The 13806-nt window shown below is 33.8% G+C and overlaps 1 protein-coding gene across 1 annotated transcript; it reads right to left on the minus strand.

Moving 5' to 3' along the window:
- Positions 1-7767: 7767 nt before the first annotated feature.
- On the minus strand, positions 7768-11392 carry LOC119830042. Its single transcript, XM_038352876.1, has 2 exons — positions 10615-11392; positions 7768-9619 (listed from the first exon to the last, which is right to left on the minus strand). The coding sequence occupies exons 1-2, from the start codon at positions 10636-10638 to the stop codon at positions 9116-9118; spliced, it is 528 nt and encodes a 175-aa protein (XP_038208804.1). The 5' UTR covers positions 10639-11392; the 3' UTR covers positions 7768-9115.
- Positions 11393-13806: the final 2414 nt, after the last annotated feature.

Here is a 13806-nt window from a genome sequence, read left to right on the forward strand (position 1 = left end):
ATTAATCCCTAATCTATATTGATATTTTAAATGCGAAAGTAACTCTGACTGTCTGACCGTCTTTATGTCTGTCTCTTCTTTTTTTCATTGATTCACACAAGTGTGTAATTTTTCTACTTCAATTGACAGTATAAAGAATTTAATTAAATCATGTTACATAATTAAAAATTCTAAAATGCAAAAATGTTACGTAAGAAGAAGATCCCTCTCTCTTCTCTTCTGTCACATTTGCGAGAATACCTAAGTATGTTAACCATGAAAGTACAATTCATCAACAATATATCATCCAATGGACATAACAAACTATCAGAGATCAAGTCCAACGTTGATACTTATAACAAAAAATTGTTTGCGACTTATCATTCTCTTTTTATAGGGGGAATGCTTATAAGGAAGTAGGACAGGGTGAAATATGTCAGATAAAATGCGGAGCGCAAGGATGGCGCTACGACATTATTACATTTTGCTTGAGTCTCGAAAAATACGCGCTTGCAAGTACGAATACCTGCTCGAACATAATACGTATTTTCATTATTATAGGTTAGGTTCGTGGAATTATTACACTTTTTTATTTATGACCAGTTTTATTATACACCTCTATGAATTTATTTTATTTTAATATCATTATAATTTTGCTCTTATTCACGTTATAATAGGAAACAAAGGAAATAACAATATGCTTTTATCTGACATGAGTAAAGGTGCATGCTTTGAATAATTTGAATATGAAACCTGTTAACTTATAACAGCGTTCTAGCAATAATTTAATGTCAACGAAGACTCTACATGTCTCCTTATGCTATAATTCTCCGTTTTCTTGTGTAACGATATATCACAGATATAAGTGAGAAACAAACAAGGGAGCCGAGACGTGCCTTGCAGCGGATGCTTCGGATGATCTAGATAAATGTGCGGCTCCTCATAATATTTCTGTAATTATGTTTACACAACCTCCGCCACGTCGCTTGGATTGCTGCCACGTCTGACTCTTTATTAAATTTTCCTTACAGAACAGCTGCATACCACCTATTTACAAAACGACTGTGATATAATTTAAGAAATTACCTACTTAGATACGACTCGTTGCAAAACGCTTTGACTAATAGCAGCATAATCTCCCGCTGAATATAGCGAGCGAATCGAATTGAATCATTTCCTTTGAGATTACATCAAAACGGTCTCACCTAGAGCGAACTTGAACAAAAAACGCGATCCCGGCACCGGTGCGAGGGATGTGCTGCCATCTCGCGCGTTGCTAGGAGACCGGGCGATCAATACAGCCTCCGCCGGGCCGCCTAATTACCAGCCCGGCCCCTCCCCGCGCCCTCGCCCGCGCCCGCCCTGCCCAAGGAAACTCCCGCCCGACCGCACACCCGCTGCCAGATTTAAATATCGGATGATAGAATTCACATTCAAATGTTTTTTAGTGCTTTTTATATGAATATTTATCTCGCGGTGAGCTTTTGTCTCTCGAGTGGCCGTGGAACAGCATTTTTCGTTTTGTTGCGTTCATATTGCATTTTATTAAACTTTGGAACTGTCCCTGTTTTTCACAAAAATGTTTTCATAAAAACACTTTTGTAACCAAGGGAAGAAACGTTTAATATCATATTTTCTGTATAACGCAATTGCTGAATTTTCGGAGGTTGAAAGAACTGACTTGTTAAAAATAGTTGAACAGTTTTGATGTGATTACGATTATGTATATAGCATACATTATATGTTATATAATACACGGTCTTGTATATCAGAGATATTTTCATCAGTTTGTCGCCACATTGCGAGCTCAACCTATTTCTCCAGGGCATGGAATTGATGACATAGCTAGATCTGTGAGCAGCGAGAAACATTTATATATCTATATCCTAGTATTACATTCTGAATATAATCTACAATATGGTTCGACATAAATTTATATAGAAGGTATAAGAAAAGTTAAGCGAAATTATTTTCTTACAACGTGAGAATAACTCGCCCATTGTTATGCGTCAACAAGTTTGAAAAATTTGATGCGTCATTTTTCTTACCTTTAGGATAATGGAAAGGGATCCCCTTTTTCTTTTAAAGTTTACGGTCTGTGTGTTATCGGAGAAGCATTTATGTTTTCGACTACCTAGAGAAGTTTTCTAATTTTAGAATTTAAAATAGGGGTTTAAAAATAGTAATAGAATACGAATACAAAAAAGTGGTGATTGTTTGTCTGCTTTTTTGTACACGCTAATCTCCGGAACTAGTGGACGTGAGAAACATATAGGCTATAACTTATTTCGGAAACTGGAACACCTGATGCAGAACCGCGAAAGACCAACTAAATAATATGTGATCTTAAACTTATACCATAAAAAAAACTTTTGCACGTGATGAACATTTTCTGTTGACTTATATGTGGAACTCCTAGAGTCCAGCTCCATTATGACATGAATAGAAATTATGTCTTAGTTAAAGTTGTTCTGTCTGATGTGTCAATTTTATTGAAAGCCAAGTGGAGGCTCAGGGTCAAAATTCGCGAATAACGTCACGGACACCAGCTAGTTTCAAATATAAGCAAAAAAAAATTGTTGTTTGTAACGTAATCGATCTCTGTGACGTTAATGAGATGCTGTATTGACAAGATATAATGTGGCAGTTGCTCTCTAGACATTTTATTGTAATAGAAGTAGGCAGCCGATGCTTCTGTATTTATTCGAAACAAATATTTTATATGTTATTATTTGTAAGAACTAGTTGTAACTAAATGCCTATGTTACAAGAGGTTCTAACTAAAAAAACGTGTTAAAAACTGGAATATGCTATATTTTCTAAACAAAAATGTCTTTTACACTATTACTTTGTCATATCTTTATTATTTCCCTTACTTGGTATCATAATAAGCATTATTATAAACTGTCTTTGTCATTTTTGTTTAGGTTAGCAATGAGCGAAGCAACAAGCTTGTTAAGCTGTTTTTGAATAACTGCAAGAGCCGAGCGAGCGAAGCGAGCGTGCCGCGTTAGCGTTTATAACTCAAACAAACGATCAAATCAAATTACGGACAAAAAAATAACACCCGTTAATTTATACTAGTTTTTAACGCGTTTTCCCTAGTTAGAACTAGAAAACGTGTTCTAACGGAAAACAGGTTTCATCTGTAAAATCTATACTGATTGGTATACTATTAATATGTTGTTATTAAATGTAGATGAAGACTAATAGTAAGTGGTTTCATTAATTTAAATCAATTATAAATGTTTCAGTCACTTCGATAAATTGCAGTGAGTTATAAATAGTAGTCAAAAATATTTAAATACATAAACTAAATAGAAGTCGATACAATTGTGGGAGGCGAGCAACACATCACAATAGCTGTTAAATATGATAACACGGCAGGTCTCTTTGGAGTAATGCGTTGTCGATATCGAAAAATTACCTATTTATAATAAGTATCGTAATGATTATTCACCTTTTTTGTGCCAACAGCTCAGTAAATCTACATGATCCGTCTTTAACACGTTTTAAAAATTCCAGATTTTCCATGGATTAATTTTTAATTTCAATTTAGATAAGCATCAGGCAAGACATTTTTTTATTCGCTTAGGGGCTGATTTTTCTATTCTGGTTAATTAAGTCAAAAAAAAAATTTCAAATTCAAATTTATTTCAATCTTTAAATGTTGTCTTAAACTATTTGGTGATTGGAACACTCCTAATAAGCAAAAAATGCTTGTGCCAAGAGGTTCCGCTCTTCTATTTAACATTCTAGGTGTAGAAATAAAATGATTTTATACGTGGCAAACAAAATCGAATTACGTAATAAAGTATAATGTCACATACTTTATTAACGCGGGGTTTGCTAAATCAGTTTCAAGTTTAAATAAAAATACATACAAAAAAAATGTTCGACGCTCTCTTACAATTTCCCTTTGATATCTTTAAAAGTACATTCGTTGCATTTCTCTGATAGACGTCGTCAATACCATTACAGTAGCTAACGAGCATTGGAATAAGGAACATTGGCTTTTCTTCAGTCAAAAAGATCTTTGGTACAGTTGGATGGATCTTGGAGCCTTTCAACGGTGCGCCGGGGCGGAAGGAGGTGCACTGTGAGCTTTGAAACCCTGCCTTTGAGGCAGCAAACATCGATGTAATTGGATTGCCTCGGGATGCTTAACTAAACAACGAACTCGATACCGACTTACTTTTGCCCGGGGAGTGGACTGTACCGGTACAGCCAATATGATTCAATACACTTTAATTATCTATGAGAAATATTGAAATGAACTAGTGAAATATTCGTGGAAAATGCATATGATGGATTTTAAAAAGGTATATGTTTTAGTTACATACTAACTTATATTTATTGAAAATTCAGCTTCGTAGTAAAAAACTTTGAACTCTTAAATAGGATTTCTATTTTCTAAAAGTTCAACTATATGACCCCGAGAAGTACATATAAGTTGATAAGAAATCAGCAATTAAATAACTATGAAACTAAATTTATTAATTTTAATTTCAGTTGACATTGGTGTGGCAATCTCTGAGGGTTAGCTGCTTCGTGGGAAGCTCTGGTCTAAATTTTTGGCAACCTTTTTCTGCTCTAGCAACTATATTATATAGCGTTATACCTCGATAAATAGTAATTTGACGTAACGTTAACAGTTTTGACAAATTTAAAATTGATTGTAAACGGACTAAGCTAATCGAACACTAAACACTTCTATGTCTCAATCTTGAGATGCTACGAAATGGCAATTATTCAATTGAGATTTAATAGCAATTATATAATGGTATTAAAATTCAATCACTAGGTATGGTTAAAAATTATGGGCTAGATTTTTGAGCTTTAGTCCTTACCTGACAATAATGGACATCACATAGGAAAAAATACCACACTGTAAATCTGATTAATATAAAACAAATTTTTTAAAACCATTTCAAAACGAAAAATTGTCCGTTTTTATTATTTGCTCCTACAGTACAGTCAGCCGGTGTGTCGCGCGGGATCATAAATCGCTGACTCTCGCGCATATTTCTCACATAACGTAATTTAATATTTACTTATATTTTATTTCAGTATTACATTCATTGCTTAGAATCAATTATTATTCATCATTAATTCATTGTTTAAAGAGGCAATTTTGAGTGTAAAATACACAAAATATAATTGAGCGACATTATTTCTTTATATTGGCATCCAGTCCAAAAGAGAATAAGCGTTCGACCACTTGTCGTATGTTTGGCCACCAACCGTCGTATACTGCAAAGTCAAAAATATATGTGTAAATTGAATAGATGAGAAGCGTTTGCGATTTGTCACATGACCTTTCATATTAATAAATATTTAATGTAATTTCTGAAATCGTTTGTCTAATATTGCTGTTGCTCAATTTTCCTCCCCAGTTCACATCTTCAATTTTCCCAGATTATGATTGACTGTATTCAGACAAATGCTTAGTTCAAACTAAAAATTCCAAGTAAAGAGAGATTTTAATTGTTACATAAAATAGCTGCATATTGATGTATTTGATTGAGTCATAGCGCGTAAATAGAATAAAAAAAAAAGAAAAATAACGTACATATGCCACGTATGAACTATGATTCTACTTTTTCAAATAATGTACTAAAGCGTTACGGAGGTAGTTAAAGTAATATCAGACTCCACTTCCGACGGGAGTGAATATATTGATTCGCCATAATCGTAAAATCTCTATGTTTAACATATCGGAGCAAAGAACATAAAACAGTAAGGACCTCAGCAGATTTTACAGTTATTTTTATGGTATTACCGCAACAAAATTCAAGCCAGTCTCGTGTCGTTTTCTTTGTACTATAGATCTTTTCTATAAGCATCTCATTATTCTTTTCCGCTAAGCTCTTTGTGGAGGACCTCTAAGGAATAACATGCGCAATACTCAAGCCAGGGAATATTTTCTAAGAGCATGTTTTTACGTTTACTTAAGTCCGATTAATTTGGCTTATTCTAGCAGTGCGGTGAAGAGAAATTAAATGGTAGGTATGATAGTTTATTGTTTGAACTTATACAATTTCTGAGATATCATTGATAGGGTTACTGCGTAGTGTTTTATAATATTCTCTATGAGATTGTCCATAACAAAAAGGGTCCCACGAAACTATCAATCTCGTATCATAAATTTTCTTAATTATTTTTTATGCTTTGAATTGATATTAATTATCTACTTTTTGGAAATATTATCCATTTCAATCGGTTGCATTGTTGGTTTTTAGTTTTATATGAGAAGAAGTCATAGTTTAATATGAGAAAATCATAAACAAAGGACAATGAAAACTTGCTTAGTTCGTATAACTTTAATTGATGAGCGATTTGTAAAGAAAAATATCTAGTTCCGTCTTATCAACAATTAACGTAAACAGAAGGCCCAAAATTTATCGTTTTTAGTAAATGAGAGCCTAAGCCCTACCTACCCTTAACCGAAATAGCTGCACTGTTGAAATTTTCAGAGGTGATGTATTTCTGTTGCCACTATAACAACAAATAATACAAATTGAAGTTTAGAAATGATGCACTGTTATGAATTGTACATGTGACCGACTTCTGATGTGATATCTTTAAGACTTAGCAGTTAGACAAACAGAGAGTCCCCCTAAATCTTGACAATGATATTCTTTTGAAAAATGAATAAAAATCAAGACATTTCACATGTTAACAATATTGGAAAGACAGAACACCACATTGTAGCAATTTTATAGAGACACTAGCTGCGCCCCGCGGTTTCACCCGCGTAAGTCCGTATCCCGTAGGAATATCGGGATAAAAAATATAGGTAGATGTTGGCCGATTCTCAGACCTACCCAATATGCTTACCAAATTTCAGAGGAATCGGTCAAGCCGTTTCGGAGGAGTATGGCAACGAAAACTGTGACACGAGAATTTTATATATATAGATATTCCCAACAGATGAGTATTCCTTAATGCTTACAAAGTTGCAATTAGTTAAAAGCCTTTTGATTAAATATAATGCAGCCTCATTCGAAAAGAGCCAAGAGCAAGTTAGGAAGTTTATAATAGTTTATAAGCTTTCAGGTATAATTATAAAGTATTCAATGCAAAGCTTGTCTACAAGTTGTAAACTCATTATGTTGGAAAACTCAGAGCACTAATTGAAACAGGATAAAGCTTATTCAGGGAAAAAACATTATACGTGACTAGAGTACCTGTAGAATTCGTATATTCGTATATTTGTTATTCATATTATTTTCAATGGAAATTACTTCCCAAAACGCTGTTATTCTTTAATAAAATTTGACAAATGGCATGAAATTTGTTACTCGATAACTCCGTGGGTTATCAACAGATTGAAGTGATTCTTTTTACGTTTGATTAAATTGTTGTAATTTGTACAAGTTGTGTGTTGTAGGAGCGGGGAGACCTTTTTTGTAGTAATTTATTATTTTATATCTAAAGAAACTAGAAGATAAAACTCTCACTCGTGTGTTAGGCATTTACATTCTATTTATTATTAGGTATCGAATAATTGGATGCCAAAATATCATGCATATTTTTTGCACAATTTTTTTTTCAGATTATTTTCGGTTGTAAAAGCAAACCTATTGATGATGGACATAGAATCTGAATGATAACTCTAATGAGCGACGTCGCGGGTCGCTTGTCTTTCATATTTGACAAAATAATAATAATATAATATCTTGTTATCCTTTTTATAGGTTATTTCATAATTTTTATAATATTTTTTTGGACGATGCTATTAAATGTTTTATTTATTGGGATCAGAAAAAAGCGAGATTTTTTATAATCATTTATTGTATTCAAAAACTTAAGTACTTAAATAATAAAATTAGTTCAAAATTAACAACTTAGTTTGGCATTCGACATTATTATCCATATATATTTTCACCCCATAAATACAGATAAAATAAAATTTCCTATCCCAATCACATACACAAAGGAATAAAATATATCAATTTTATTTTTCATTAAAACTAAGTTTAAGAGATCAAAACTTAAATCAGGTAACATCTTCTTTGTAGGTACTTCACAAAGGTACTTTCTTTTAGAAATATGTAGATAATTTATGATAGAAATATGAAATATATCCCAAATGTATCCTTGGAATAAGTACAACTCTTAAAAAGTGTATAAAAGAATTTACCTAAGGTGTAATCCCACTACTATCACCATTCACCATTATCACATTTCTTAATTAGGGCTTTATAAGCAAGACATGACATCGTTATAACGTATTTATGAATTTATGTTAATATCCAGCTACTATTTTTTCATTGAACTATTTTGGATACAATTTACATACTAATACGTATCTATATTTAAGTAATTATTACTGTGTTTGAAACGGTTTATATCAAATTTATAAAAGTATGCTGAAAAACGTTACGTTTTACATTTATGTATTTTTATATAATAATACAATCAACACAATTCAATATTCCTAATTATAATATGGTATGACGTAACAGTAACAGTTTTGGATATTTCTCCCTTGTAATATATACTTAGTATACTAGCCACTTGCTTATACAAAACATCTTTCGATGATATGTTCCCATAAATACAATTTCTCCTTATCACAGCCCGTAATTTTGCTATTATCAATAAATAACATAAGTTAAACTATAAATAAGAATTAACTTTAAACGTTTGCATTCAGTAAGTACACATGCAAAATTTCAACTAACATATAACTATTATGTTGACAGAACATATACACATATTTAAATATTGTGTTTTATATATATGTATGTCTATTTTGAGCTATGCTCCTGTTTGTTTTTGTTTAACTTAATTCAATTGCGTAAACACCTCAAAAATTACCTAGTAGATATTAATTATGATCCGAATTGCAAATTGTATATAAAATATTTAATTTTAACATTCACCGCTATCACTTCCTGCCATGTATCGTGAGTGCGATTTAATCATAAGGAAATCAGTTTACCTCGCACACAAAGGTCACCAGGCAAGTAAAAAATTTAAAAAGGAGAAAAATTCGTTGCATTAACCGTTGCTAACGTTTATGTACAAGTTGGGACTACCATGCGTTTATTGAGAGGCTCTCTCGGGTGGGTGGGCACATGACCTTTGCTTACAACTAGATTGTTTCAAGTTCCTCGGCGACTAGTCATCATGACGACTGACACATGAAGTGATAGAATTGATCGAAGTTTACCGGCTCCAGCTCATGTTCCTTCTCCGACTTGTGCAATAACTCGGGATTCCTTTTTAAGAAATTCCTGACCCAGTCTTCGCCAGCCATTCTAGTGTTGACATCAAAGGGATGATTTAAATGATTATCCTCGGCATATTGGAATGCTAGCTCGCGTATGTCTCTTCGGGAGACCCCCATGAAGTACTGCTCCATGCTTTTTATGTATCCAACTAAATCTTTTTCTTGGCTATCTGTGAATACTCGTCTGTAATGGCCCATAAGGGGCTTAGGGTCGTCAGGTTGTTGATAGCGGACCTTACTGGCCCTCCTCTGTAGTGTGGAGCGGGGTATGTGGAAGGTTCTGGCGGCGAGCTTGTAGCCCATCTTACCTGAGACCACAGCTGCTACCGCTTTAGCCATTTCTTCTTCGCTCCAAGACAAGCGTCCGCTTATTCTTTCATATTTTCTAACCATGGCTATCTGCAAGTAAAAAAAATATTCAATAATTATTTTAGATTTCATAACACTTAATAGGTATCGTTCAAGGTAAACAATATTATGCAAAATCTTTAATAATTAATCGTTTAAGTTTGGACACCATCGAGATGCGTTAATACGAACATCCATAAAAAATTAAATAAAATTGGAAAAATTAATGACTTTACATAATTTAATTTAAATTATGGTGTCAAGTTTTCATTATATTTATTTTGCCATGCAAGTGTCCAGCGAAGGGTAACCGTGGCCTACCGGTTTTATAAACTTCGATCAATGTCGAACCGAGGTAAAAAAAATGTGACTAAAGATGTTTAGAGGCTATCTTCAATGTTACGTTGAAGCAACATTTATGAATATGTAAATATTACTCCTTCCCACTTTGCGCCACTATGTGTTGATAATGACAACTGAGATTTTTTCATTGTTAAAGTATAACATGTTCGTAAGCCGCTTACTTAATTCAATCTAACTAATACCTTCAAGCTGAAACCATGTCATACTTCTTTTAATATCTTAAAAAAAAATGCTTATAACTAAACGCTTAAAAATATCGGAGTAAAGGTCTATTCTAATGTGGGGTCTATCAAATTATAGTCTATTTAAAGCTTCGCGCGGCTTATAAAACAGTTCATTTAATTTACTTGAAATATTATCATTTACTCATTCTTAAATCATCATAAAAATATTGAAAAAACCTGGAGCATCTTAAATAAGTTAGTATATAACCAATTAAAAGTCAAGTTAATTTTTTTTACAAGTCATTAAAATGTAAATAAGAAAAGGTTTAGCGAAAAATTATCTTACAAATAAGTGTGGAAAGTCTTATTAACATGTAAATAAGTATACTTTACGAGTGTTCGTAGAGGATAAAGAAGAAAAAATATAAAATATGTGTTAGTTGTCAAAAATAGTTAAAGAACAATGCACGGTATCTCCTTCCATTAAGGCTGATAATTGTAAAGAACATAGTGACTAACCGAGTTAGCGACCGCACACCGCATCGTCGCAACAGCTGATAGTGAGCACAATACGCGATTAAGTATGGCGTGTTTTTCCTTTGCGATAACTCGGGAAACTGAGGCCCCTATGTAGAAAACATCCACAAGCTTCCACTACGAATGCATACTCTACGTTTTGATATTAACTCCCTTGCTATTATAATCCCACGTCATTAGTGAATAGTGTGTCACTTCGGCGCCCGTTGAACGGGAAATACCACTCGATAGTAGTTGACCGTCCTTGAGTGACCGTGTAATATTTTTTATCTGTATCACAACGACGACGACGCTCAGCTGTTGTATTCGATGCATACGCATCCATCAATTTACCTTAATAACAACAGATGTGATTCGCGATTAATTACGATGTAAGAGTACATCGTTCATTATAATCAATCTATTTATATCGTACAATCTGAACATAAAGCAATGAATGACGTACAATGCGGGAAAACAACACAAAGATAGATAGATCTACACGTCACAGTGGCGGCACGAGCACAGCGTGAGCCGAGGTTACTGTGACGTGTGACTTGCAAGGTCCCCGCTGCATTGCACGATGCGCCAAGGTTGCCACGCTCCTCCGTGTCGATACAAGAAACCTAAGACTTAGTCAAATATGGAAATAATATGAACTAACTACATAGTGGATCGCGATGGAGCGTGAACAAAACAACGAGGAATCCCATCGTAGTAGTATACTCATGAGTGAAACTGCATCGATGGTAACACGATTTGCGATGCACCGAGTCGAAAGTGGCTTTCAGTTGTGTTCGCAGGTCGAGGGTGAAAGGGGTGTCGTACTCACGAGAGGAGGCGTCGGAGTAGTCGAGGGTGAGTGATGGAGGCGGCTGTCGGCAGCGGAGGCGGCAGAGTGGCGCTGGCGGGCGGCGGGTGGAGGAGTAGCGAGACTGCGTGCGACCCGGCTGACGGCGCGCGCGACACTGGCGCGGGGCCCGTCTTGCCCCTCCGCGGCCCTGACGCGCTTACGTCACCTGGCCCAGGGCCCGGCTGTACGACTATTTTTGTCCACTACTAATTATCGCCTTCCTTTGTCCAATCAAATGTTATGTACTGAAAAGGCAATCTGGTTTTGCATGCATTTACAGTGCTCAATAGTTAGCGCATAAACCACTAATTAACATTTCGTTCACTAGCAATCATTTTTGAACAATTTTTTTACAAATCGGTAGTCATTGTTAGGCCTAGTTAGTAAAAAATATTAATACTTCCAATGCATACTTTGTTTTGACGTTGTGATGATTCAGCACATCTCATTTGTGTCATCTGAAGTGCCAACAAACAACATACGTTGTAATTTGTGTGATTATTTATTAATGGTTAAAATTAAAATGGAGTACTATACACATGTAGCAACAGCTATTTAGCAACATTGTTACTGCGCTAATTGCGGACATCATTAGGGAACGTGTTTGTTAAAAATTAACATTCATTTGAATGTAAACAAAGTATGCTAGGCCGCTTGCTGATACAGCTCAAAAGCTAGATGTTGTTATGTCAATATCTGCGTATTTAACAGACCTTGTTAAAACCACATTAAAATTTAAATTAACGAAAGAATTCGACGTAAGCTACATTTGCATTCTCGTATAAACTATTAGCACATTTTACATGTTATCAAACAGGGTGATTAACCTTTTTTATAAACACTAAGAAACCGACCCGATATAATTTGCACTCATAGTACATTATTAATTAAGGGCAAATAAATAACAAAAGCAATGACATACGTTGAATTGCAAAACAAAGTGCTTATCGAACTTCTAACATTGAAATTTATGTATTTCTATACTTATTCAGTTTTGATTTGGCTTTATTAATTACGTAATGACAACCATTGGGAAATAAAATAATTTAAACAGTTTTTAAACGCGATTTATATTATTTATCCCAACATATAAAATCCGTGAAAAATCTTTCAATTCAAAATTAATGATAGCTATTGTAAAAAACTTATCACTGAATGGGTTTTAGTGCAAATGATACAATTTTCGTTTCAGCAAAATTAAAAAAATTGATCTGAAATATAATGACTGAAAATATATTCAATGAAAACCTTCTATAAAGTCCTTTTATGTCGTATCCATAATATGGTAGTTCTCTCGCATATCTCGTACTATTGCTTATGGACAACTTTAGTAAATTACGACTAAGCTTATATGAATATAGTATTCATCATGTTAATTATATTCTGCAATTTTTAACAAAAATACCTACTGATGATGTATCTATACTGTAAATGATAAATAAAGCATTGTGTCCTGATAATTTTGTAATGTGTGGCATTTTACACAATTACGTTAGTGAAAAAATTAATATAAAATACATTCGGTGAAATACTTTTCTCGTTAGAATGTTTTTACAAATTTAACAAGAGGTAATTGTTTCCATAGAAATACCATTAACTTATAAGAAAACTATTACGAGCAAAATGTATAGCTTCATGTACATAATTATGTTTTCCCTTTTGTGTGCAGATGTAATCCCAATTTCTGTTTGTATATTTTGCGTATTATATATATACTTACGTACGTATACGTATTTATATAATTTCATGAAAATCGGTTCCGTGGAGTTGTGTGTGTTTTACTTGTATTGAAAATGGAGCCTAGTTGGGTTTCTTTCTTCCAATAGAACTATTGAGGTGGTGCCAGAATTGTTATCACAGTATGACACTGAAGAAATTCCGCAGTAGAACTGTAGCCAATGTGTGAGTCACCGGGTTTAACCCCAGAGCTCTCCCGCCGCGTGTACGCAATTGAGTACGAATTCCCTGATTTCTTTTATCGTCATCATATGTCGTATATTTAAATCTAGATTATATATATATATACGAATTCCGTGGTGTAGGTATATGTACTAAAATATCTCAGTTAAGATACCATTAAGAAAATACCTACTTAATGAATATTAAGTGAGATTAATAACAGAAATATTATTTTAACTGTGATAACTACAACAGGAATTGCTGTCGGCAGTTTGCTGACTGATTGACCTTTCAAAAATAATCACGCTAGCTCCAATCAATGATGTTTTAAAAATCCATATCATTGTATTGAAATGTCTAACTATAAGTGTAAATGTATAAATATAAAAGCGTGAGCATGTTCATAGCTATCAGTACGTGGTGTAGCGACCGCGACTGATAAG

The sequence above is a fragment of the Zerene cesonia genome, chromosome 1 (genome assembly GCF_012273895.1).
Source record: "Zerene cesonia ecotype Mississippi chromosome 1, Zerene_cesonia_1.1, whole genome shotgun sequence".
In the NCBI taxonomy this organism is placed as follows: Eukaryota; Metazoa; Arthropoda; class Insecta; order Lepidoptera; family Pieridae; genus Zerene; species Zerene cesonia.

What these genes read in the sequence shown, in the direction of transcription:
- LOC119830042 (XM_038352876.1), bottom strand. Translation starts at nt 10,638, where the DNA reads ATGCGGTGTGCGGTCGCTAACTCG. An exon ending in GGTGTGCGGTCGCTAACTCG is followed by an intron (nt 9,620 to 10,614) that starts GTTAGTCACTAT and finishes TTTTACTTGCAG; the next exon opens with ATAGCCATGGTTAGAAAATA.